The 27,556-nt window shown below is 36.0% G+C and overlaps 1 protein-coding gene across 7 annotated transcripts in view; it reads left to right on the forward strand.

Moving 5' to 3' along the window:
• SCAF8 (SR-related CTD associated factor 8) overlaps positions 1 to 27,556 on the forward strand; it is a 192,660-nt gene that overhangs the window by 56,455 nt on the left and 108,649 nt on the right. For 6 of the 7 annotated variants that reach the window (XR_001517179.2, XR_003047256.1, XR_003047258.1 and 3 more), the window contains exons 14-21: positions 2,956 to 3,056; positions 5,596 to 5,709; positions 6,670 to 6,826; positions 8,618 to 8,751; positions 10,349 to 10,490; positions 12,170 to 12,235; positions 14,758 to 14,961; positions 15,711 to 17,178. Coding sequence is in view for 2 of the 7 variants with exons in the window: in XM_015591884.2 (XP_015447370.1) it covers positions 2,956 to 3,056; positions 5,596 to 5,709; positions 6,670 to 6,826; positions 8,618 to 8,751; positions 10,349 to 10,490; positions 12,170 to 12,235; positions 14,758 to 14,961; positions 15,711 to 17,164 (2,372 nt within the window). In the remaining 5 variants the exon portion in view is untranslated. Of the gene's footprint in view, positions 1 to 2,955; positions 3,057 to 5,595; positions 5,710 to 6,669; positions 6,827 to 8,617; positions 8,752 to 10,348; positions 10,491 to 12,169; positions 12,236 to 14,757; positions 14,962 to 15,710; positions 17,841 to 27,556 lie in introns of those variants that run through there. The other variant, XM_015591882.2, reaches the window with a different exon arrangement.

A 27,556-nucleotide genomic window follows, 5' to 3' on the forward strand; every position in this document is an offset into this window, starting at 1 on the left:
TTAATCTGTAATGGGTGGTGAGGACGAATGTGGAGTGGTGGCAGTTTGTTTTAGGGGAGAGTTTACTTGGTAGGTATGTGAGGTGCTGAAAAATAGTTTGTAATTAGTGCCAAATTCGGCCTAAAGGATTCTTAGTGGGTGATGACTTCTAAGGTGAACCAACAGGCTGCACAGGGCAAAGTACATAAAATGGAGCAGATTGCCATTCTTTGCCAAGAGTTGAACATTGCCCGGGTTATCTGATTTCCAGAAGTCTACCAATAAATTCTTTCTGTCATGGAAATAGAGAAATAATTGTATAACTTACGGTCCGGCTGAAGCATCTTGGAAATCCAGGCTGATAATTAAAGGCAACAGCCATCTGCTTACTTAACTTCTAGTGCTTTGAATAAGCCTAATGTGGCTGATCTTGCCAGAATCATACTTGATTGTGAGAGCCAGTGTTAATCTAATAACGTTGCTGATCCTAACTCCAAAGGTCTCTGCGTCTCACCTAGAGAGGTCTGCCGGTAAAACCTCTCCTGTGCCTCCTCCCGTGGTTGCCATTAGGCCCTTCAGAGTCACCGATTTTAGGGTAGGGCTTTTACATACAGTCTCTTTCATTTGGTTCCTCACCTAATGTCATGTCGTTGCTGCCACCATTTACATAGTTATTCACCAGGGAATTTATTTTCTATTGCTGTTTTATTTTTATGGATAAAAAAAATCAAAGTACATAAGAAAGTAGAAAGTATGTCTCTCATTTTTTACCTAAAAACTCTCCTTAGTCAGAAGCAATATTAATTTTATGTAGTCCCAACACATTTTAAACACCTTCAGTAGTGTTTCCTTACCATTGGTCCTTAGAACACAAGAGTTTTTATGACTAGTCCAGGGGGTGTGAAGCATTAACAGACGTTGGCTTTCTCAAAATCAAGTGTGTCCCCTCCTGAGATGGGGGAGACTGACTCGTTATTGCTTTCTGGGGGAAAATGGAGTTATCCGTGGGAATAATTTATAGTGCGACAACACTGAAAGAGTAGGAGAAACATGGAGCAGTTTTTGGGGAGGTTAAGGCAGCTGTGATATGTAGACACAGTAAGAAGAGGTGAGAACTGTTCCTTGAGAGGGGTTCAGAAATGTGCTAAGGGTTTGTGGTAGGTTGATGAATGGTCCCCCAAAGGTGTCCACATCCAGGTCACTGGAGTATGTTACATTACATGGTAAAAGGGACTTTGCAGGTCTGAGTAATAATCTTGAGGTGGGGAAATTAACTTGGATAACCCAGAAGTGCTGTGTCACCCAGGGTCCTTACAAGAGAGAAACAAGGCTAGAGAGAAAAGGTGATGTGGGGATGGGAGGAGGCTGACACGGTGGTAGGTGCTGTACTGTTGGCTTTGAAGATGGGGGGGCGGATGATAAGCCAAGGACTGCAGACAGCTTGAAGAAGCCAACAAGGACAAGGAAAGAAGTTTTCCCCTAGAGCCTCCAGAAGGAATGCAGCCTCGTTGACCCATTTAGGACTTCCAGAACTGTAAGATGATACATTTTTGTTGTAAGCCATTAAGTTTATGTTATTTTATTACAGCAGCAAAAGAAAACTAATACCTTGTCCCTTGAGACTTTGGCGGAATGTTAATACACGTATGCATAGGGCTAGACTACAGGAGACAAAGAATAAATAGCAGGGAAAGAATGATGACCATCCTAAAGCTCCTGCAGATGTGGAAGATGTTTGCGTCCTGGCTAGCCAGAGGAGAGACTTGGGTGAAAACCCGTATTTAGTGGAGATCTTAGTACAGTCACATCCTAATGTGGATCTAAATTAGCTGTAGAGTAAAACCTGCTCTAGGCCTGCCCTATCATAGAAAAAAGATAATAAAGAAGCTGGAAACTTATTCTTTGAAATTGACAATGATATAAATCCAAATACAGTTGACCCTTGAATAATGTGGGTGTTAGGAGTGCTGATCCCCTGTGCAGTCAGAAATCTGCATGTAACATTTGACTCGCCAAAAACTTAGTCATCCTTCAGTTATCTGTGGGAGATTGGTTCTGTGATGCCCTGCGGATACCAAAATCCACAGACGCTCAAGTCTCTTAGTGGCTTAGAACAGTGCATGCTGTTAGCCCTCCACGTCCTTGGATTCCCAATGCTGGGTTGAAAATACTATTTTCCACGTGCGGTTGGTTGAATCTGCAGATGTGAAACCCAGGATACAGAGAGCCGATTATGTCTATTGAAAAAAATCTGCATATAAGTGGACCTATGCAGTTCAAACTTGAGTTAATGGAGGACTGTGTATTAAAACTCTGCAAATACATGAGCTATAAATGTTTTTAGAGTGATGTCTTGAGGAAAAGGAAATTGTTCATGGAGGCATGAGCACTATAGCTAAAAGTAGGTGAATGTATACTGAAGGGAAGTGGCTTCTAAGTCTTTCATGATAACCAGTTAAGGAGTTCTAATTCAGCCTTTTCCTCTTTGTATCTTCATGCAGATTATTTCCTTATGCATAATACTGTTTTCATCTTTAACTCTTAATTAAAGAGAAACATCCGCTTAATTTTTTCAGCACAGAAAAATACTTTAAAAGTATGCAGATAGGATTGCAGGGAAAAGTGGTTTTGAAACTTTGCTGTACATTAGTATTACGTGTGAAACTTTAAACCTCTCAGCTCCCTCTGTCACACCCCATACCATTCACCTTTCACAGTGGGACCTAGGTACCCATAGGTGATTCAGGTGTGTTGCCAAGCTTGAGAACAGGTGACGTGCAAGAGGTTGACTTGGCATAGATGTGAATGAATACCTGAGGTTTTAGTTAATTTTTAGATGTAACATGCAAATGTCAATTAACGTATTTTAAATATACTGTCTTAAACTGTATTATTGTATTAGTGCTTTTTCCTCACCCACTTGAAAGATTTAACTGTGTTTATGATTGTGGCCATTTGTCCCTTATGTCTTGACAGTATGTAGTACTACTCTCTGGGTTGGTCAGGTGGACAAGAAGGCGACACAGCAGGATTTAACCAACCTGTTTGAAGAGTTTGGACAAATTGAATCCATTAATGTAAGTATTAGTTGTTAAACAATAGTTGAAGGTAAAAGAATAAGCGGTTTTCACTCAAACAGAGTCACTTTGCTCCTTATTTAGCCCAGTAGTATCTGCCTGTCATATTGCATGCACATCTGTACAAGGATTGTTTGACCTTCATCTTTTCTGTGTTTATTCTGCTGCTGTTTATCAGTTCATTTAATTAATTTCCTAAATGGAATTCTAACAGAAATTCTTAGGGTTTTATCACAGCGTAGCACTTGATTCCTAAAACATCGAATGTTTAAGTTAGCAGGAAACTTGCGTGATTTAGTTTAATTCCTTTTTAAAAAAAAAAAATGAGAAAATCGAGTCTCACAGAATTGTAATCCCCTGCACATGTCCATGTGGGTCGTGTAGAGACACAAGCTGGACTTGGGGGCCCAGTCTTCTGCCAGCCTCTCCCCGCCACCTCTTCCCCCTCTGCCTGTCTCTCCATCTCAAAGCCAGCCTTAGGGAGAACGTGCAGGCAGGGCCTCTCCAGGAGCCCAAGCTTAATGCTCACGCAGCATGGTTCTTCAGTGGGTCCACCCCACCCAATCTCCTTCCAGTGTTTTCTTCTCCTCAAATGGCTTTTGTTTTTCCCCGGGGCTGAAACTAGCAGAACGTTTTATGCGTATTTGTTTGAGGAGACTTATAATTCATTAATCCTCTGATTTTATTTGCTTATACTTTCATGTCTATTAGACCTTTTTTTTTTTTTTATCATTATTTAATGGGAAATTGGCTGGCTTTCTTTTCTAGTGTTAGATCCTGACATTCTTGTTGGGCCAAACTTGACTTTTCTGTGTTAATAACAGCATTTTTCATCAGAGTTGAGTTTGATCTTTTTGTATTTTACTTTCAACTATGTATGTCTGATGGGACCCTCACAAGAAGCTGGTTAAGTAATTCAGATATTATTATTTCACCAGTGAGGAAACTAAGTGATTTGCCTGAGTTACACAGATAATAAATAGGTGATTGGTCAAGTATTTTAACTCTTTCAAATTACTCTTTCTATACTGTGAGAGTGCTGTAAGTGTCTCTTTTTTATCTAAATTGCACCTGTCAAAACATAAATGTTCAGAATCCATGATCATATAACATCTGAAGTTTTTTCAGATCTTCACCTACCCTTAAATTAGTGGTTCTCAGCCCTAGCTGCATATCAGAAATGTGTTGACATTTGAAAAAATGGGGGCGGGGGGATGCCCATGCCCATGATCAGTATTTTTAGAATCTTATCAGAGTGGTACAGTTACACAGGTGATTCTGATGCAAAGTCAGGAGGCACTGCTCTGAGCAGATCCTGAATCCAAGTAGCATTTTGGATTTTCGTGTTGCTTGTGACGTTTATAGTCTTTCTTATACCGCACTAATTTGGGTGTTGGTTTGCTTTGTCTCCCTCCTCTTTGTATTACTTTTTAAAATCATAGTACTCAACAAATCATCGGCACTAAGTTCTATGTGAACTGAAGTTTACTGAATGGCTAGTGATGAAATTCAAGATTTAAAAAATTGGCGTAAAATTTAGAAACCTTCTCCTTGGTTGTAGAGGAGTTTGAGGACCGAAAAAAGTCAGTCAGATTTGGCCTTTAGTAGGTCATTAGTGAGTCCGAAGAAAATATTTTCGGTTAGTTGGTAAGGAGTTGGATCTACATCGTAAGAATGAAAGAAGTATGTAAGGAGTTAGATAAACTTCTCTTTTGAAAGGTTTGGTATTAAAGTGACATTAGCTTGAAGTGTTAGCAAAACTGAGGAAAGGTTTTTATTTTTATTTTGACAAATAGAGTTTATTAGGTATTGAATAATAATGAAGTAAGAGAATACCTTTTTGAATTCTTCAAAAGAAACAAATGCTCTGTGTATTTTTCTGAATTAATACACAAGGATAATTTTATGATCTAGTAGTATATAGAATAGTTAAATGCTTCATAAATAAAACTCAGATCCTTACACTGAGGCTATTTTTCTATTTATTTTAAAACCTATGTCCAGAAGTACTTGGACAAAATTTAAATTTTTTAAAATTAAGGGCTTTAGTTTTATCATTTGTTGTAGATTATAGATTTTATATTTAGAGTAAAATACTTCCCCAAAACAGAAATCTTCATATTACTCAATATACTTGGAAAAATTGAAATAATACTGTGAACAAATCATATGCCTTCAGATATGTTGGCCACATAATATAATTTTCCTTTTGTATGGTGGTATCATATGCATGCTTTTGTACTTTTTATTATAGTTCTTTATTGTGTATTAGAAAAATCTTAATTGACATGTGATATTCAAGATTTAACATATATCATACTTAGAGTGAGACCCAACTAGGTTTTGAATTTTGGGTCTTTTAAAGACTAAGTAATTAGTTGTATGTGAGTTGAACCAATAAACAGATAGCTGGAGGAAGAAAAGGGGAAAAAAAATTAGTATTAGTCAATAGTCAGTGTTCTATTTCATTAAAACCCTGAGATGCCAGACTGAATTACCCTCTTTATACCTCTTCTAAAGAAAACATTTTTTTTAATAGATGATTCCTCCCAGGGGCTGTGCTTATGTCTGCATGGTTCATCGACAGGATGCGTTTCGGGCTCTGCAGAAACTTAGTTCTGGATCGTATAAAATCGGGTCCAAGGTCATTAAGGTGAGATTGGGAGAAGGGGACACATGATCTTATTTTATTGGATTGTTAGAATGTTCTTTTATTTAATTCACCTTTCTTAATGTTATGGGCAAACCTCAATGGAAATATGTTATTTTAGTATTGTCGAGTTACAGAATTAGATATAGGTAGAACAGTAACTAAAACTTCAGTCACACATGTATACTGTTCTCTTAGCCAGGTCACCATTTTATGAACATGCCTTTTTCATTTTTACAGGTTTGTTTTTCATTCACTTCTTCCCCGTGCTTCCTAATCATACCCCTTCATTATATTATTTTTCCTTTTTAACATCTCATCTTGTACAACCCAGGCCCTTGTGAAGGGTTTATTTATGTTTTTATTTTCCTCTTAGTCTTTAAACTGAGTATTTATTGTGTATTTTTCCATTTTTACTTCTTGTTGCTAATTTACATTTCTTTTCTGCTATTTGGAGATAATTTATTCCATCAGTTTCCACAACTGAATTAAAAACCTTAAAATAACTGCTTTTGAGAGAATTAAAATGCCCATGCCATGGCATTTCATGGCGGAGAGTTTCTCTGTGTAAAGTGTCACTGATCTTTTTTCCAGAGTACCAAGATTTTATTTAAATTGTAATAACTAATCTCATTATTGCAAATCTAGCTTGACATTTTAATAGTAGATTTGGATATTGTTTCTGGAAATGTCTTTTTTAAAGTTACAGTAAAAAGCAGAAATAAATCTCTTAAAACACTGTTGCTGTTAATGCAGGTTTATTTTATAAACAAACAAGAACAGAAACTACATGGAAAAAATTTTCTTGGCTACTGTTATTCTCCAGCAGTGATGCTCTGCCCATCCACCTGATTTTTAAAACTAATTTTATTTGTATTTACATTGTTTACATGTTTTCAAATATTTTACCTTGTTTTTACAGTATATGTGAGCTTCCTTTTTTTCTGTCTTCACTCCTGATAGATTGCTTGGGCTTTAAACAAAGGTGTAAAAACAGAATACAAGCAATTCTGGGATGTGGATCTTGGAGTTACATATATACCATGGGAAAAAGTTAAAGTGGATGACTTGGAAGGTTTTGCAGAAGGAGGCATGATCGATCAGGAAACTGTAAATACTGGTAAGAACCCTAAGGGCAGTTTTATTGTTAAGTACACTTAAAAGGTTGTGATTAATAAGAGTTTTTCATAACAGGATAAATTGTGTTTATTTCCTGGGCCCCCCCCCCCCCAAAAAAAAAAGAGAAAATATATGACATACTAATGCATTCGATAAATATACTTGACGGGTCCTATTTCATAAGTGTCAGTGTAGGTGGTGTCTTAGAAGTCTGCAGATGCTGTGTTTTTCGTGTATGTCTTTAAAAAAGTTTTGCTCTTTAAGTGAGAGAGTTGTGTTTATGTATGGAGGCTTTTTAAAACTAAATATTTCAATTTCTCAAGTTTAAGTGAGAACTGGGTACTTCAGAAGCTTCTTTGAAAAACTTCCTATATTATTTTCACTGGTACTCATGTTGAGAATGGCAGAAATAGAATCTTTAGAGAGGTGTGGTTCACATTCATGCAGTTTGAAAATGCTTGCTTATAACCAACCAAATGATCATCTGGATGGGTCTTTTTAAAAACTTGTCTTTTTTTTATTTTTAAAAATTTCAGTTATAAAATGATTAGCAGTTTAACCAGTAAGAAATCTTAAAAGAATTAAAATATTATATATTTGTTATTTCTTCACATCTTAGCTCTTTTTAGTATAATTTGCTAATTTTTAGAATATTTTTGTTCTCAGGCCAATGCGTATTTTCAAACATTTTTTCAGTTATTTTCTTCTTGTCAGTTTTTCTTTTTATTTTTTGGATGTTCCTCCAGAACATTTATTCATTTAATAAATATTTCAGTTTCTGCTGTGTGCCAGGAACTGGGATTTTAGGAAGTAGGATTACTGCAGTAAGACAAGCAGACAAAAATTCCTCCTCTCATGTAGTATACATTGTAGTAGGGGGTGACAGCATATAACCCTTGGGCCACATCTTGCCAGCAGCCTATTTTGTAAATAATGCACTGCCTGGCTCACTTGTGTTAGCTTATTTTATGACTTTTCTTTCCCTCAACAATAGTTGAGTAGTTGAACCAGAGGACATACGGCCCACAAAGTCTAAAATACTTAGTATAGGAGAAGTGTGCTAACCCATGTTCTAGTGGAAAGAAATAGATCATGGACAAAAAGGGCAAACTATACAGTATTTCTATGTTGATAAGTTTTAAGAAGAAAAATCGGGGGGAGGTTAGGCAGTGTGAGTGTGGAGCTGCTGCACTTCTGAGTGGTTGAAGCAGCTCTCTCATGGAGAGGGTGCTATTCGAAAGGGTGGGATGTGCAGCTCTATAGGCAAAGAGCATTTCATGCAGAGGGACCAGTAAGTGCATATCCTCTTCAGAATCCTGAGACCAGCATGGCTTGAGAAAAGTTAGTGAGGAGTGAGTAGGACAAGATGAAGTGTAGTCTTGTTAACCATTCTGATGACTTCGATCTTTACTCTGAGGGCGATGGAGAACTATTGCAGGAACCATTAGTGCTTCTTTGTTCTTTTTTTGTATAGCCGTATTTTCAGAAAGGTTTTTCTATGCTAGGTTAATACTTGTTGGTCTCCCATGTACCTTGCGACAAAATATGGAATGAGATTAGTTCCTCTTAAGTCAGACAGCCTTTGCAATATGTATCTATTATAGCCCTTCTGTTATCTGGGCAAAGATTTATCTGGGCAAAGCCTAGGTCGGCACCAATAGTCGTAGACATATCTTAAAGATAGGTGTGCCAGGGTAGATGAAGGACTTAGGCATGAAATAAATGTGTACCTAGAAATAAAATGAAAAGTTGCACCTGTCTAGAGGACATCAATTTCGAATATTTTGTTTAGAGTGGGAAACTGTGAAAAGCTCAGAGCCTGTCAAAGAGACGGCCCCGACAACTCAGAGCCCAGCTCCCGTTGACAAGGAGACAGTGGTCACAACCCAGGCAGAAGCTTTTCCTCCACCCGTTGCTATGTTACAGGTTAGTACTTGGTGTTTTTGTTGTTGAATGTGTTGTTTTACATTTCTGTTCTTACTCATGCATTTACTTTATAAAACTTGGAAGAAATTGTCCAAAATAGAATAAATAAGAGTTTTGTCAAACATTTTTTGAAAAAAAAAATTTTTAGAATGGTCTAATTCATATTTAAATGTTTATTCATTGAACAAATAATTATTGATTGCCTGCTCTGTGACATTCACTGTTCTAGGCAACTGAGATTGGGATACATCAGTGGAAAAAAAACAAACACAAATTCCTGCCCTGATGGACCTTTTATTCTCAAAAGGGGAGACAGAAAATATAAAACAAGTTTATGAGATACAGTGGAAGGAAACGGTAGGATAAGGATGATCAGCCTGGGTAGGTGCTTACAATCTTAAGTAGAATGGTCAGGGTAAACTTCACTGAGAATGAGACATTTAAGCAACAACTTAAAGCTGCTGAGAGAATTATCCATTTGGCTATCAGAAGAGCATTCCAGGCAAGGGAACAACAGTGCAAAGGCCCTAGGCCAGGAGCATGCTTGGCATGCTCCAGGGATATAGTAAGTGGGCTGGAGTAAAGTGAGTAAGAGGCAGCTTAGTGGCAAGGAGACCTCTTGAAGGACTTTGGTTTTCACTGAGATGCAGGGGCCTTTGGAAGATTTTGAAGAAAAAAGTGACTTGATCTGGCTTAAGGTTTTAAAGGATTGCATGGCTACTGTTTTGAGAATACACTATGGGCTTGATAAAAACAGAGAGACCAATGAAAAGACGGAGCAATCTAGATAAGAAATAATGATGGTTCAGTTAGACTGATAGCCGTAGAGGAAATGAGAAGTGGTCAGATATTAGGCGTATTTTGATGGCGTGATCACTGGGACTTGATGGCATGACTAGATTTGAGTTGTGAGAAAGAGCAGAGGCAAGGTTTTTGATCTGAGAAATTGGAAAGATGTAGTTACCATTATCTGAGAATGGGAAAGAAAACTGTAGGAAGAGTCATTTGGGAAGGACAATTGAGAGTTCAGTTCTGTGCATGTGAAATTTGAAGTGCTTTTCAGACAATGAAGTTAAGATGTCGAGTAGACCATTGATAGAATATGAAATTTAGAAGAGGGACAGCCAGAGCACAGATATATATTTGAGAATTAGCGTATCTAGGATGAGTAAAAGGTATTTATGTTAGGAGTAGAAAATAACTTTATGAGAAATTCGAGTCATTTTAAAGCTGTTATTGACATGCTTCCTCATGGTGGTTAGGTTGCATAATATAGCTGGTTATTATAAACCTAGTGGGAAATGGTAATTTAAAATTGAGCCTGTTAGTCACTATTCAAGTAGGTGTCCATTACTTTATTTATATCACTTGAATGTGAGGTAGATTTCAGTCTTCACACAGACTCTCTCTTGGAAAGCAGTGCCTTGCTTTTACCCAAGTAAGTTTACTTATAAGTATACAAAAAAGAAAAAATATATAATGGTATTTATTACCTTCCTAAAAAATAAATGGAAATAATTTACCTTTCAGTGTTCCAAGATTTAATCTTTGCAGATGGATAAAATTATATGGACTTTGTATTTTCTATCCATAAAAGATTCCAGTAGCACCAGCCGTGCCTACAGTTAGCTTAGTCCCACCAGCATTTCCTGTGTCAATGCCGGTCCCTCCTCCTGGCTTCAGTCCAATCCCGCCGCCTTTCCTCCGAGCAAGTTTCAACCCTTCACAACCACCGCCTGGTAAGGAATTTTCATCTTATTAATGGAACTCTATTTAGACAGTCATTTAAATTCTTCTGTTTTGGATTGAAATGCTGTGGAGCAATGATTCTCAAACCTTAGCATACATTGGGGTCACATGGAGTTGTGTCAAAGCACAAATTGCGGGGCCAGCCTTCTGCTTCAATAGGACTGAAGGGGGACATCACGGTGCATTTTTAGCAAATTCCTACTGATGCAGATTGTCGGAGGACCACGCTTTAAGAAGAACTGACAGAGAAGAGAAATGAGATCCTTTAAAATCATTGACATACTCAAGATAATTTAAATCTTATGTTGAAATTTTTATATCACAGTTCTTTATAGTTATCACTCGTTCACGTTCATTGGAAGATACGCATTAAATTATATAGATTGTCCTTCCTAAAAGGCATTGTTTCCATTTCAACATTAGAAATTAATGTCTTAAAATGCTAATTGAATTCATAATATTTTTTTGACCTAATGAATTGTTGATAAACATAAGTTCCTTGAATCATTGTTTCTAGGTAAAAACTACAGATTACTTAAACTACATATAAATAATTGTTAGCAATTTTAATTGCTTAGAGAGAGAGCGATTTTAGTATTAGACCATGGAAGGTTAGAAGAATGAGGGGGAGATACAGAGATCAAATGAAATATATTGATTTTTAATACTATTTTTGTTTTTCTTTGAACTTCATGAATTATTTTCCTATTATAAGAAATTAAGTACTTTGGTTTCTGAAACTTAAGTTCTTAGTCATTGAATAGAGCTCATGAAAAATATCGAGGCTAAAAAGTACATTCATTGCCTGCAAATGGTTGTAATTTATCTGTCATGTAACATAAAATTTTTAAATTACAGTTTAATACATAATTTGAAATTAACGCAGGTTTTGATAAGAATTTTATTTTTTGTATGTTTTAAAGATTTAAAAATTACTCTTGTCAAATATTTTCTGCATTTGTGATTTGAAAACTAAATTTTTTTCAGAAGATATTTTTAAATGATTATTTCAAAATCCATACCACGTAGACTTTATAAAGTCATTGTTCAGCACGAATTTGCTGAAAATCACATATCTTTATTTTTCCCTTATTATTAGCTACCGTTTCTAATTGAATTTAATTGTAGCTCTGTATTTTAAAAAAGTGAGGGAGCAGGTTTAAAGTTTGATTGATACTTAAAAACCAATATTAAATTGAAGATTTATTTCAGTGCTTAAAATATAATGTTCAAGGTTAATGAAAATATTCTGATCTAGTGGATAAACAGCGTATGTATCAAAGATGTTATCAGCAGCTTGAAATACAATGTTTAATTTCCCCCATGTGATCACCATGCTTAACATGTAAACATGTTGCCTGGTTCATGTTAATCTTTGATTTTATAGCATCATAGAGAGAATGCCAAGGACTGAAACAAATGAGTAAGTAGGCTGTGCTCGTGATAAGGGGCTCTGTGCTTTACTTAGCTTACTCTGCGCTTCACCAAGAATCAAAATAAGGTAGCATAAATAAAAGTAATTTTAAAATGGAAGGTATATTCACAGATAAGAGGTTATAACATGAAAGACTTTTTTAAGGATATAGAATCTCGTTTACAGCTATTGAAGTCTTTGATTTAAGAGATGTAGTTTTTCTTATTTTATTTTGGGTCTTTTTCTTCCACGCAGGTTTCATGCCACCTCCAGTTCCACCACCTGTCGTGCCTCCACCTGCTATTCCACCAGTAGTACCATGTGAGTTTTCTGCTTCTAGAATCATCTTAATTCATGGTCGTGTTAACGTGTCGGTTCTCATTCTCATGAATTATTGTTAATTTTTTAATTGTGAAAGTTTTTCAGACGTGCATTTTTTTTGTTAAATGATTTCTAAAAATATAACGGTATTATCAGAGTCCATACTCACATTTGCTCTATCTCAAAATGTCTTTTTGTAATTGGTTTAGTTAAAATTCAAAGAAGGGTCCCCACATATTTTTGTGTGTGTGTGCATGTATTAAATATCTTAGAGTACTATTGTCCAAAACTCCCTTTTTAAATTCTTCATGTCGTTGACTTCTTGAAGAAGCAGTTCAATTCTATATGCAAGATTCCAAATAATGGATTTAGTTCTTTGCTTCTTTGTGGTATTGAATTTTTTTCTCTTATCTCCTTGAATTTCCTGTAAATAGGAAGTTTTCAACACTGAAGCCTTGCTTCAACTGTGCTTCAGCTTTTTTAGCAAGAATGCTTAAAGATGGGGTGCTGTAGACTTGATATTACCTCACATCAGGAGCCATGCAGTGCCTATTCCCACCTTAAATGATGTTAAGATGAAGTAGAGCATCTAGGTCGTGAAACATGGTCAATAAAAGCTTCCTTTCACATTTGCATCACATGTTTTCATCCACTGACTATTATTACTTGAACATACTTTTCATTAATTTCAAAGTGATGATCTTTGGAATTTTATAATTCTTTATATATTTCTTAGCTAGAATTTTTCTATAAAGATAAACTTTCTCTTATTAACTAATGGTATTTAGTTACCTTGAAATACAGTTGTACAGAAGAGCTAGGTAGATGCTAAATTCTTTTCTGTAAGTCCCATTTTTCAGAGCAGCGAGTTCTGTGGATATTTCCAGTGGTATCAGAGGATTTCTCTTATCTCACCTCTCTCTCCCTTTCCTTCTGCTTTTCTCCTTCATTTTCTTTAGTGTTTATGGATTAATGGAGTTTTTACTTCCAAGCAGTTCTGTTCACTTCTTTTTTGAAGTTCAGTGTGTCTCATCTTTGGACAGTGAGAGACCTTTCATGTTACTTCTTTGTCTTTTTGAGATGACTACATCAGTTTTTGAGAGCTTCCTAGTTCTTTTTGCCCAATATTGGCCCAAAGAACTTTATCGTATAGAGAGTGTATATGATAAAGAGCTTATTATAGTTTGACAATATACTTTGTTTTCCTTATAATTTTAAACTCTTTACTCTTCCTTTAGTGTTTAGACAGCATTAGGATTCATTTTTGTTATTGTTCGTTAATTAGGGAGAATTGTTTATTCTTTCTGAAAATCACAACTGTCAGAAGCCATTTCTGAATTCACCATTTACAGAAACTCATCCTAGAGCCTACTTCCCAAGAATTTCTTACTTTATTTGTTTTGAAAAATCTGGGAAAAATGTAATGGAAAAAGAGAAATACCACTGTGTTTCAAGTACTCTCCTGTTTGCTCACTGTCTCATTTAGTTCTCATAATTCCCATACGTGATCCCAGGTGGTTTCATCCTTGTTTTACAGCTCTGATCTTTGCTGACAGTTTGTCCGTGTAGAACTAAATGTGAGAATATCACAGTTCCTAAAATCCCCAAGTAAAAGATTTAACAGTGTTGTGATATGAACTGGACTGCAAATTTTAATTGTTTAATTGTGATTTTGTATTCCTCTTGTTCTGTTTTTTAACATGTAAATGGTATATTCACTTGGGTTTTTCTACACATTCTTTTAAATGGAATGTTTACATCTTTTTTTTGTAGTTCACTTTATATCCTCTCATCTGATAAACTCTTGCTTGACAAAAAGTAGTGAATGACCATAGTCAATTATAATTTCAAGGAAATTAAGCAGATTTTTATTCTCATACATATCATCAGTCTGTGCTAATCATTTCTGTTTGGAATCCTTGAAAAATTATGATTTATGATACTTTTCTATTACTGGGATTTTCTTCTTACTAGTTATTGTACTAAACATTTTAATGCAGATATTTCTATTTTTTTTCCTTTTTTTAAAAATAAAGTTTCTAAATATAATTTACTCTCTTCATGGCGACTCATTTGTCATTTTGAGCATCAGTTATTATATAATGTGTGAGGTAATACAGAGTTACCATTAAATGAAACACTCAGGCTGCCAGAAGTTATGATTCACTGTAAATGAAATGGACCGGAAGGGAATTCCTACATGGCAGGTCCTTGAATAAGGTCATTTTATCCAGTGTTGTTTCATTATAATTCTTATAAGATGCCTTAGGAACTTAACTCTTGTTTATATCAATTAGCCGATGATAACATTTGTTACACATGTCACTCAAAGTCCCAGAACCTGCTGACAGCATTAGGGGAGGACTGTTGGTGGAGCATCTTACCGAACGGCGAGGGAGAGAGGGTGGGAAGTCATTTAACAGTTTGGCAAGACCATTGTTGGTCATCGTTAGTATTTTAATGTAGCACATGAATTGATTAGCTAATTAAATCTGAAATGTGTTTTCTCTCCCTTTAAACAGCGTTAGTGCAGCCACCGTTATCCATGACTCCGGAAACTGTGAAAGACGTTGGATTTGGTGGCCTCGTTTTACCAGGGGGTTCTGTTGCTGGCAGCCTTGCAGCTGGAAATGTTTTCAATCCTCCAACCAAACAAGCGGAGCCTGAAGAAAAAGTACCTCATCTTATCGACCACCAGATTTCTTCTGGCGAAAACACCAGATCTGGTAAAAAAAAAAAAAAAAAAATCCCAGAAATACATAGTAAAATCATAAGCACTGCTTCTCTGTAGTGGTGTTTAATTTGGAACTGCCATGTCTTTGTAACCTGTTCAGTGCAGAAATGTTGAAATGTTGCAGGTTTTCGAAAGGGATTCTGTCTCTTAGAATTTCTGTTGAAAACAAATTTGGCATTCTGTTCAGGATATAACTTTTGACACCTTTCCGCTGAGACCTCTCCCCCTCTTTTTTGGCCTCTTGGGACTGCTTTAATGTGTCGTTACTGAAATAAGATTGCATAAAATATATGTACTTACAGAATGAAAAACAAATACTGGGTATAAATAACTGCTACCCAGTACCGTCCAGCTAGGTCTAGAAGATAAGTATGAAACCAGCAAGTCTCTCTTTCCTGGCACAATGGTTAGTATGTTAAGAATTGTTTCTGCTTCAGAAAGAACTGTTAAAGATGGAGAATCAGTATAAAACCTGACATTTTTGTTACTTTAAAAGATCATGTGAAGATTTTAGGTAAAGATTTTAGGTCCCACATATGTTGTAATATTTAAATTTTACTATGCGTGGTATTGACAGTTTAACTTTATTTTTTATTTACTATCGAGTATACCTTGTTTTGGGGGGAATACAAGGAGCTAATTAAGCTAACTGCGGGAAATTGCAGCATTAGTAGTTACAAGTGTAGTTTCCTTTTCATGTCAGAATGATTTTTTGTGTTGTTTTTTTTCTTTCCATTTTAGTGATTCCAAACGATATTTCAAGTAGCTCTGCAATTTTAGGAGGACAGCCGCCCAATGTGACGAGCAATTCTGGAATTCTGGGAGTTCAAAGACCAAATGTATCGAGCAGTTCTGAGATTCTTGGAGTCCGGCCTTCTAATGTTTCCGGTAGTTCTGGAATTATTGGAGCCCAGCCACCAAATATTCTCAATAACTCTGCAATTTTGGGAATACAGCCACCAGGTGTTTCGAGTAGTTCTGGACTCTTGGGAGTGCTGCCCCCAAACGTCCCCAGCAGTCCTGGACTTATAGGAGTACAGCCACCAAACGTTCCGAATGCATCTGGACTTTTGGCAGCCCAGCCGCCAGCCGGGCCTCAGAACTTACCCCCTCTCGGTCTCTCTGGTCAAAGGCTGCCCGTTGTGCCAGTGTTAGACCTTCGTCCAGGACTAATACCACAGGCACCGGGGCCACGATTTCCCCTGTTGCAGCCCGGACTTCCGCCCCAGCGAGGGATCCCTCCCCCGTCGGTGCTTGACGCAGCTCTTCATCCACCACCCCGCGGTCCTTTTCCTCCAGGAGATATTTTTAGTCAGCCAGAAAGACCTTTTCTAGTTCCTGGAAGGCAAAGTATAGACAATATCACTAATCCCGAAAAAAGGATACCACTTGGGAACGAGAACATTCAACAGGAAGGAGACAGAGATTACCGGTTTCCTCCCATAGAAACCAGGGAGAGCATGAGCAGGCCTCCCCCGGTGGACGTTAGGGACATGGTCGGACGGCCCGTAGACCCAAGGGAAGGTCCTGGGAGGCCTCCGTTAGATGGTAGGGATCATTTTGGAAGACCGCCTGTAGATATCAGAGAGAATCTTGTGAGGCCAGGTATAGATCATCTTGGTCGCAGAGACCACTTTGGCTTTAATCCAGAGAAGCCTTGGGGGCCTAGAGATTTCGATGAGCGAGAGCATCGGGTTCTGCCTGTCTTCGCTGGTCCAAAAGGCCTACATGAAGAAAGAGGCAGATTTCGGTCTGGAAACTATCGGTTTGATCCTAGAAGTGGTCCTTGGAACAGAGGATTTGGACAAGAAGTTCACAGAGATTTTGATGACCGCAGAAGACCCTGGGAGAGGCAGAGGGATAGGGATGACAGAGATTTTGATTTCTGCAGAGAAATTAATGGAAATCGTCTTGGACGAGAGAGAATTCAAAACACCTGGGTCCCCCCTCCTCATGCTCGGGTTTTTGATTTCTTTGAAGGGGCCACTTCTCAACGAAAAGGTGACAGTGTGCCTCAGGTTAATGGTGAAAATACTGAGAGACATGCTCAACCACCGCCCTTACCAGTACAGAATGACCCTGAACTTTATGAGAAACTGACATCTTCAAGTGAAATAAACAAGGAGAAGAGTGACACAGTTGCTGATATAGAAAGTGAACCAGTGGTAGAAAGCACAGAAACTGAGGGGACATAATCATCACTCAGTAGGTAAAAGATACCTTTTGTAAAGTTGTCATCTCTCTGTAATAGATTAATGGCTGACTGGACCGTAGTTATTCACTCTGTCTGCCAGGATTAAGTTAATCCGATGTTCATGTTCCCCTTTCTCTTAAAATAATTGTACAACTGACTTGTATAGACATTGTTCTTAATCTGAACATGGTAGGTAAACATTTTTTTATTTTTCTGATAAAATATAAATGTTGCCCCAGATTCTTTTAACTTCAAGGAAATGAATAACAGCTTGTCAGAGACTTCCTATGGAAGAAAGAATTTTTTAGATGCTACCATTAGGTTGGATATGGTAATAGATATATTTCAGAATAGCAAGTGGTGGTATATCTTATCCATATCTTTAGGCTGCTGCAGAATTTTAAGGTAATAGACAAAGCTGTGATATTTTATGCAAAGACTGGCTCTAGATATTTGAGGAGCACGATACAGAGATTTTAAAAAGTGATTTTGTAAAATCTACACTATGGTCTCTGTTTCTCCAAAGTAAGTGTTTTGTGATTTGTTCCTCATACTGCAGTGAGTAAAAAAAAAAAAAAAAAAAAAAAGAAACAAAACAACAACATAAATATTAAAGTACGTTTCAATGTTGGGTGAATTTTGTTTTTAGATGCCAATAAAACTTATTTGTTTGATAACAGTGTTCTAGGAATTGTATTTTTTTAACCTACAAATTCTTAAAACCCTGGATCATTAGCAGCATGTGCTTAGTTGCAATAATTTTCTATTACTCTTATTAACAACAATGAACTGTGTGGTGCAACAAGTATGTACTTTAATATAAAAATCATGCAGTCTCATTAGTTTGTGTGTAATATCTGTGTATATTGTGTAAGTCACGTAGGTTTTTTTTTGATTCTCTGTATGTCTATATTCATGTACATACAGAGAAAAATAGAAAGTTGATAGTTTAGATAGTAAAATATTCTTTAGAAGTGGTTAGAAAATTAGAGAAATTTGACTAATTGACATTGTTACAGCTCTTAGTCTTTAGGAAGGTAAAATTAGAAATACTGTAAAGAAGTACATTGGCGGTTTGGCAATTCTTTTTCAATATAGTTAAGCATGAATCCAGATTTAGCATGCAGCGAAATTTCAAGTAAATGCTTGCATTGCTTTGTTTCACACTGTATTTTCTGTTTTGCATAAATAATAGTTCTAGTACTGTAGTACTTGCTGGTCCCTTGCCTGAAGTGAATATCTTAATTGCACAAAATGTGTAGCGGTGTCGACATTAATTTGTATGCAGGGGCAAAGTGTCCGTTGTGTGTTTCATAGGCTCTGAGTAACACTGTTCAGCTTAATCTCCAAGGTAAACGAAGCAGAAAAATTTGGACTTGGTTTCCTGTTTATTTATTTTTGTTTTAATTTTTACTTATTTGCTGTTTGTTTTTCCTTTGGGTTTTACATATATACACATATATATAAAACCATTGGTGTTTTTTCATTTCTAATGAAGGGTTTCATTTGGTCCTATGAATAGTCATTTTGTTTCCTGTGCATTTCCAACAATTCATCATCTGCTCTGTTTATCTAGAATCCTTAAGTGATGTTTGTCAAGGCCCCTCCCTCACAAATAATATGAGCACACCAGCTGTTTACAATTGGACATTTTTGCTTAACCTCTGATGATCTGTAGGGCTGTAAGAGCATTAGGGTTCTGGCCAAAAATAAAGTCTTTTCTCCTTACAGATCTGAATAGAAGTATTATTTGGAAAAGTGTGTGAGAGTGGGGATTTGGTGTTTATTTTTAAGGTAATTAAGTTCAGTTCAATAATTTGGGCTGTTTCAGATCTTTTCCTTAGGGTAGCAGGAGAAACTGATAATCGTATGAAGTTTTAAGGTTCAGGAAAGATTAGCTTTGTCTTTAAGGAAATTATATTGACTGGGATGTCTCTCAGACTATTTTGGTTGCACTTACCATTATTAAAATTAAGTGGCATTCACTTGGATTAAGTAACATGAAAGAATGCAAGATTTTTCAGTGACTTGATCCCAAACTTTTTAATCACGGTCGGGCCTTCATGTGCAAACTTGAAAACAATATATATACAAGTATTGCCCTGACTTGAATATTGTGGTGGTGTACGTTTCTTAATCAGTTGTCAGTACAGAATCTAGAAACCCATCTTGGAAATGTGTGACACTCCTAACATAGCTGAAAAAAAATTCTGTGTACTTGTTATCACATTATCCTTGTTTTGTTGTATCATATTTAAGTGAAAGGATATTATCACTCTCATACTGAAGTTCCAAAATTGATATTTACATTTGCCATTTTTTTAATGACAGAGAAAAGAGTTAATTAATTGTCTTTGATAAGTGTGACATAGGACCTTTTACATTTTTGATGCTTTTGATTACAGTGCTGTCACTTGGAGTAACCTAACCAGTTTAACGAAATGATTTAAAGTGCTCCACCCAGTAACTGCATTAGACACCAAACCACATAGTGTTTTGGTTTATGATGTGCTAGAGAGAATATGACTTTCTGCAGTAGCAGTACACTGCAGTATTAATATACATTATTTATTTTAAATGGTTTTTATGTCTTTAAACATTTCATTAAACATTGGCTTCTGTTCTTAGTATAAATGCACATACTGTATTTCGATCATTTATATTGTAGATAGAAACTTATTTTACACCAAAGTAGTCTTTATCTGCAGCATATTAGAGATGGAATGCTCCTTTATTCTAATTTTATTTCAATACATAGGGTGGACAAATACTAGGAAAGCACTGGAAGATGGAGGAATAGTATAAAATTATTTGCTTAAAACTCTGGATGTTATACAATATTTAATTGTTAAAATTTGTTTTTTATTCTTACCAGAGTGGTTTCTTTTATCCTGATAATTTAGTTGCTTCATTAAATTTATTGGCCATTTTCCACTCCGATAAAAGATTATAGTTTATGGAGCTACACATTTAAGGTTGTTTTGGGCATGGGTGGGACCAGTTGTGTTACATATTAGAAAAAGTTACCTCTTTTATTCCGAAAAAAAATTTTTTTTTTATAAACACCATAGTTCATCATATATAAGGTGCCATTGATTATAAGAAGCACCATTCAGAAATAAAAAATGCTTCCAATATGACATGCCAGTGATTGCAAGACCCATTCCTAATTCTGAAATGTCAAAATGTAAAAAGTGTCTTAGAATCAAAGAAATACGGTATTCATTACTGAACTTCATATATGTATTTTAGATGGGCACAAACTTTAATGAAAAAGAAAATTTTAATACTCAAAAATAATTTTGTTATACCTTACGTGCCTTCATCATTAGTTTACTGGGTGCTGTATTCATAAAATGTGTTTTAAGGGCTTTTAACTTTCAAAGAAAGAAAACTAATATTTTTCTTTTTAAATATTTTACATAGTGCAGAAGAGAACAGTATCTTTATGTTCATTTTTAAGATAGACAAAATAACTAAATTATTGTACCATAAATTAATGTAATCATAAATACTGCAGTGTGACGATGAGTTATAAATCTTTTCTTCAGTTGATGATGCTGTGGTTTTATATAAAACATCTTTTAAATTTAAAGTTGTAGGCAGTACAGTTTTTATTTTACACTTCTGAAAAAAAAAATAGGTTAGCACAGTTTTTAATGGGAGATTTTTTAAAAGCCTTGAGCAAAATTTTCAGAAACTAGAATGTAAAATTGATGGCCCAGATTGTTTCTTTTGGGGGGACGTACTTTAAATAGGGGCATGCATATTGAAAGCAATCTGAAATATAGAATTTCTGTGGTTCTCAGCCAGGAAATATATAATGGAATCACCTGTGAAGCTCTTTGAACATTTGGGAGTTCAGGGTTGTGGGGATCACCACAGACTTACTAATACAGATTCTCCTGTATATTTACACACACACACACTCCTACCTTCCTGTCTGCATATATAATTTTAAAGCCTTACATACCACCATTTTAGATATATTAAAATACGTAAATATTTAATATACAACTGAGATTCTTAAAATATTGTAAAAAATAAAATACTTTTAAAAAGTAAAATACTTTTAAAATATTTTAGTGATACACAGTTATTTTTAGTGTTTTGATAAATACTTTAATTGTGGTAACTGGTGTTGCAGGATGAATAAAAATGTAGAGAGTTCTGTTATCACAGATGTTTTAAACTCAAGCATTAATCTAAAAAATGAATTAAATAGCAAGAAAGGGATGGAAGGAAGCATATCAGATGGTTTTGTAGGAAGTATTTTTGACTCAAGTGAAACTTTGGTATAGGATATCTTAGAGAAAAATTTACTCGATGTCATGTGATTAAATGCTTTGATTCTAGAAAGAGCCCCTTTGGGATAAAATTGCAAGCATTAACTAACTGTATCAGGGACTAGAAATAACGTTACTAGTAGGACTACTTAGATGTGGGTTGCACAGGAAAAACTAATCCAGATCAGTGGTTTATTTTGGCTTGAGCTTTGCTCAGAAAGTTCTCTTCCACTGTACTTAATTCTCTTTTCCTTCAGGGGATTCTTTTTATCCTGTATGTACACTTAGAATTACTCTGCCTCGTTCTAACCAAGATTTAGAACAAATATTCTAAGCAATTTGTAAAATACATATAGTATGTCAAGGGGTAGAATGGTGCTAATGGGCTAATAGCTTTGTATTGTACGAGGATGGTAAGGGTGACCTGCAGCGCCGGAAGCTGAGGGAGTGCTTATGCACAGAGCTCGGTAGGTAGATGGTGGAGAGTGAGCTTTGAACTTGTGACTTTGAGCCCTGAATTTAATGAGAATTAGATGAGTTCAGTGAGCGTATTACGCAGATATGTAGCCCTTGGTCGACCTGCATTGTTTGTCCCCTCCCCCGCACTCGACCTTGGGCAGCTCTCACTGTTTTGTCTTGTTTCATTTTTCTTCCTCTCTCAGACTCTTCAAGTCCTTCTCATCATAGCACTCCAGCCTTCTTTTTGACCCGTAATTTCATGCAAGTGCTGTCAATTGGGTTTGTCTGTGTTGAAAGCATTTTGCTGTCCCTTGGCTTAGTGGTTTCTAGGGTTATTTCCAGCATTTAAATAGCTTGGGTCAGTGAAATAAGTTTTCTGTAGAAAACCAGTTGAGGAAACAAGAGGACCAGAGGGAAAGACTAACATTATTGAAATGCTTTTTAAGAGAGCACAGATTTTATTGCCTTTGGGTTTTCAAAACTGGCTTTAACATTTGCTAGATGCCTTTAACAAGTTATTGCACCTGTAAGCCTCATTTCTTAATAGCTAATATGCAAGGTTACTTTATCATTATTATTGATGATATTGGCTAATATTTAATGGACATGTGCTGTGTGACAAGAACTGGAATAATTTCAATACCTGTATAATGTAATGACAACCCTGTGAGATAGTTCTTATTTTAATGTTTGGCTAAAAAAAAACAAAACCTAAGTCATAGATTTAAGTAGCTGCCCAAGGCCTCAGAACTTATAAATATTTGAGCAAAGATTGAAACCCAGGCCTATTAAATTAAAAAATTAGTCTGTACTACCTAATAAAGTGCCAGACATACATGGCAGAGGCTCACCAACTATTAATTCCTCTTCTTTTTAAAAAAGGCAGATGAATTTGTGCAGAAAATATAAACTTGAACAGCTCAACGAGGCTTATTCTTCTAAAATAAGGCTGCAGTTAAACACTAAACTTAAGTTGTGTTTTCATTCTACCAGTATGCATAGGGCTGTCTTCTTGTAGCTAGAAATCACTACAGCTTCATTTTTTTAGATTTCTGCGTTCAGGATTTTTTTTTTCTTGAGATTATACCATGGCATAATATTGTTAACTTTCTGAATAACTCACTATTTTGGAGGTAGGTTTCTGTTGCCTAGATTTTAAATAAGATTTCTTTTTTGAAAACGCCTTTTCCCACAAAGTAAATAAAATTTCAAAACTTTTTTTATCCTTTCAAGTGATATGTAAAGCAGAGAGCCAGTAATTGCTTGCAGATTCATATTTTAGGTTGTGAATTTGGCAGCTCCTTTTTAAAACTTGGTGTTTATATACTGTATATCTAGCCAAAACTTAGTCTTTGATTTTCTTGTGTATTAAACTTCTGTATTAGGAATATTCTGTGGCATGAATTAAATGAGATCTGTGAAGTTACACGTAGGAAGCATTCAGCATTAGTCTTTACTCACCACTCGAATTCAGAGAGTTGAGAGACTAGCCTTTGTCTTTAGTGGCAGTGGATAATTTGTAGTTATTTTACTTTATTAGAAATATAACCTGATTCCAGGTTTTCTTCCTTTTCAAGTCTTCCGTTCAGCTTACTAAATTTAGATTTATATAAGGTTTAATCCTAGCATGTCGTGGTGCTGGCCTTGATCACCTTTCCCAGAGTCTTTGCGCAGAGGACTCTAAGCATTGTGGCCATGTCACTGCCGAACCCACACATCAGGGGGACACGCTTGTCGTATTTGTGAGTTATACATCTGTTTCTACTAATCTTGCCAAAGGTAATTATTATTTTGCTTGTGTTATGATTACATAAAATAAAATGTTCTTGCATTTGAATAATCTTTTTTTTTTTTTAATAGCATGAGTCTTGTGTTTATTACTGAACTCGGATCAGTTTACACATTAGTAAGAATATTAGTAAAATCAGAAAACTTGTGTTAAAGAAAATAACCTTTGAAAGTATAACAGGATGACTATTATTTAAGAATTGATCTTTTGTGGTGATTGAAATTATTTTAAACCTTTAAATAGGAGAGGGTAGCATTTACTATCTCAGAAAAGGTTCTGAAAGACATAACTGAATCTTATGTCGCTGTGGTCATACCCAGGATAAGGATTTAGAGATTTCTAAGTAGTAAAACCATTTAGGGGCAGCATTTTTTTAGGACAGTGTTTTTTTGTTTTTTTGTTTTTTTAATTAAAATGTATTAATATTTTAATTATAGCCCTCTGTTTTTGTCATATTACTTTCTGAATTATTAGCCAATTAGTCCATGACCACAAGTTAGAATTCTCATTACAGAGAGAACAGTTAGGGGGTGGAGAGTTAATATCTTTAACCTGTGTGTCACAGACATTCTACATAACTTATCTTTAAAAATACACTGGTAGGATTTGTTACAAATAAAGAAACAAGCTCAGTGAAGTCCATGGTCACACAGCTTTTGATTTGCATAAATGTTTGAACCCAGGTTTTGCTGACTTCAGAGCTATGCTATATATTAAAAGATGCTCTTTTGTAAAGGTAGATTTTAATATATGGTTGACGTATTTAGTTTCCTAGGGCTGCTATAACCACGTAACCAAAAATTAGAACAACAGAAACTTATTCTCCAACTGTTCCAGAGGCTAGAAGTCTGAAATCAAGGTGTTGGCGGGGCCATGCTTCCTCTCAAGGCTCCAGAGGAGAACCCTTCCTTACCTCTTCCAGACGTCTAGCATTTCTCAGCCACTCCTTGGTGGTCATAGCTTGTAGATGCATCACTCCAGTCTCTCTGCCTGTCATTACATGACATCTTCCATTGTGTGTATTCACATCATCTTTCCTCCATGTGTCTGTGTCTAAATTTTCCTCTTATAAGGACATCAGTTATATTGGTTTAGGGCCACCCTACCTCCCGCATGATTTAACCTCACTAATGACATCGTGACCCTATTCCCAAATAAGGCCACATTCCAAGGTCCTGGGGGTTATGATGTCAACATATTTTTGGAGGACACAATTCATAACAGCCTATGACTGAATTTTGTAACTAAGATCTAAGTAAATAGGCCTTTTAAAACTTAGTGGGAAAGGTAGTACATTTTAGGGTGACAAAACGCACATCTTTATAGAATTCCACTTTTCAATTACTTTGATATTACAGCAATCAAATTTAAATTCCTAGTACAAGTATTGCAAACTGTTAAATACGATAGCACTGTCTAGCTTTTTAGATGATGAATTTGTAATGCCCATACTTTTATATTTCTTTAGTAATGCTTGATATAAAGGAATTTGCAAAATTCAATAATATTAGTGTTCTATAGCAAAGAATCTATTTACTGTGAATTATCTTTGCATTAAAAAAATGCTAACTTTTTTTAAAGTGGAGGTTTTTTTAAACCTCATTAAATATAGTTAACCTGAAATATCTGCAGTGTCTTAATTTCATTTCTATTGTTTGTCTTTTTAAAAACAGTAATAGCATTTTCCATTTTGTCTACTCATTAAAATTTCCTTTTGAGTAAGTAATATGACTACCATTTTGCCATTTCAGTGGTTTATTAGAAGTAGGTTTTTTATTTACCAAATAAATTACCGGGCTGTTCACAGTTTTAATTTATGGAGTATTATAACCTTAATACATTTCTCTATTTTTGCAAAGAATTAGCCAGTAAAATCTTAATTGAGTAAAAGCGTTTCGTATGTGACCGAAATTCAAGTATGGATATATAGGTCTTTACTGGATAGGTATCTCAACAAGGGTTCCTAAAACATTTGTATATATTCGAGTGGAGAATTCTCGTGATTTTTATCTGAAGAGTACCAAAGCACTTAGAATACTGCCTGCCAGTGTAGTACTACTGCATAGGTGTCATTGTTATGGTCAATAATGGCCAATAGAGACTTTTGAGAGTTGCAAATCAGTGCTGTATATTAATTGCAAATTAAGGGACTATTTATGCAGTTTTGAATATTGCAACCCAAAATGAGTTGGAGGGGAAGGAATGGAGTTGTGTGGCCCTTGGAGGCCTTCTAAAGCAGGGGTCTCCAACCTTTGGGCTACAGACCGATTCCTGTCTGTAGCCTGTTCAGAAATGGGCCACACAGCAGGCAAGCGAAGCTTATCTGTGTTTGCAGCCGCTCCCCAGCACTAGCTGAATCACCGCCTCAGCTCCACCTTACATCATCAGGCATTAGATTCCCATAGGAGCACCGGTCCCTGGTGCCAAAAAGGTTGGGGGCTGCTGCAATCTAAAGCTTTTCTACCTCCAAAGCCTCAACCCTTGAGTTATATTTGTGTTTCTGGTCCTCAGTACAGTACCAACCTTTTAACTCAGCTGTCTGACTCATCAGGCTGGTGGCAGGCATCCTGCTGGCCCGAGCTTGCCTGTCATGGGGAGATGGCTGCAATCTAATTTCAGGAAGAATAATTAGAAAGCTTCCTGTTGTTAAATTGTCTACATATGTCCAGATAAGTAACAATTTATTGGTTAAAAATAGTATTCCTGATTTTCTTATACATTGAAGAAGGAACTCAGGTTTTAAGAGTACATCTTTTTACATGGGACTTGAAAAAGGCGGATTCATATGAAGTTAATAAAAGATTTATACTTTTCCCATGAATATATTTATGCTGGAAAAAAGTTGTTAATCACCAAAATAAAGCACATTCTTAAAAGTGTCTGATTCAATCAATCCTCTGTAAAGGAAACCACATTTAGAAAAATTATTTAAAATTTTTTGTCAGACCTTCCTATATCACAGAATTAGCAAAGTACATTTAGAGTTATTTTATCCCAAAGTTAAGCCTCTGTCAGATAAAATGAGATCTCATAAGAGATATCTGTTTGTAGGAGAGACATGAAGTTCCCTGACTACTGATGGTTCTGAAATCTTCAGTCACTCAGGAAGATTTAGGGGAGAGATCTTGGTTACACCGGAAATCACAAAATGCCCCAATAACTATTCTAAGCCATACTTTCAAATGTGAGGCAGTAATTTAACTTATCAGAGCTTTTATTAAAAAAAAAAAATGAGATTCTTTGGGAGATAATTTAAAATTTAATTATTGGCATAGCTAAATTTGGAAGGAGATGATCCCCTAAACTGTGTTGCAGCTCAGATCTTTGCCACATTGGTTATCTTAAATGTATTTGTCGGACTAAAGCTATAGATGTAGGATTTAAGTGGAGAGGTCTAAGTACCTGGTATTCCTGCCTCCATATTCGCAATTCAGTGCCTTTTCATTTAAGCTGTGTGTTTAACGTTTTCTTTATAACATGACCTTTATGTTCTGGGCAAATAAAATCAGCACCCCACATTTAATCAGTGGCAGACTAGGGTTGATTTCTAAAGTAAGATCAGTTTTCTGAGGGCTGAAAATGTTCTCGCCCCAAAAGCAACTCCACTTAACTGATAGTAAAAGGAGGCAATGTGGGAATGCTCATGGATGAAGGACAGGTTCACCTGGGAAACGGAGTAAAGGTGCTTGCCTTTCCATCTCATGAGCCTCTGGTTGATTATTCTAGCTGTCCTCCTAACCCCACTAAACATCAGGTGAAAATGATTTTAAGAGGCTATGGGACTAGTATAATCAGGTCTTGAAAATCTAGTCATGAGATCTGGGTTCAGAGAAGTGAATGAGGCCAACACTTTGTGGTT

This window comes from Pteropus alecto, unplaced genomic scaffold (assembly GCF_000325575.1).
Source record: "Pteropus alecto unplaced genomic scaffold, ASM32557v1 scaffold195, whole genome shotgun sequence".
Classification (NCBI taxonomy): Eukaryota; Metazoa; Chordata; class Mammalia; order Chiroptera; family Pteropodidae; genus Pteropus; species Pteropus alecto.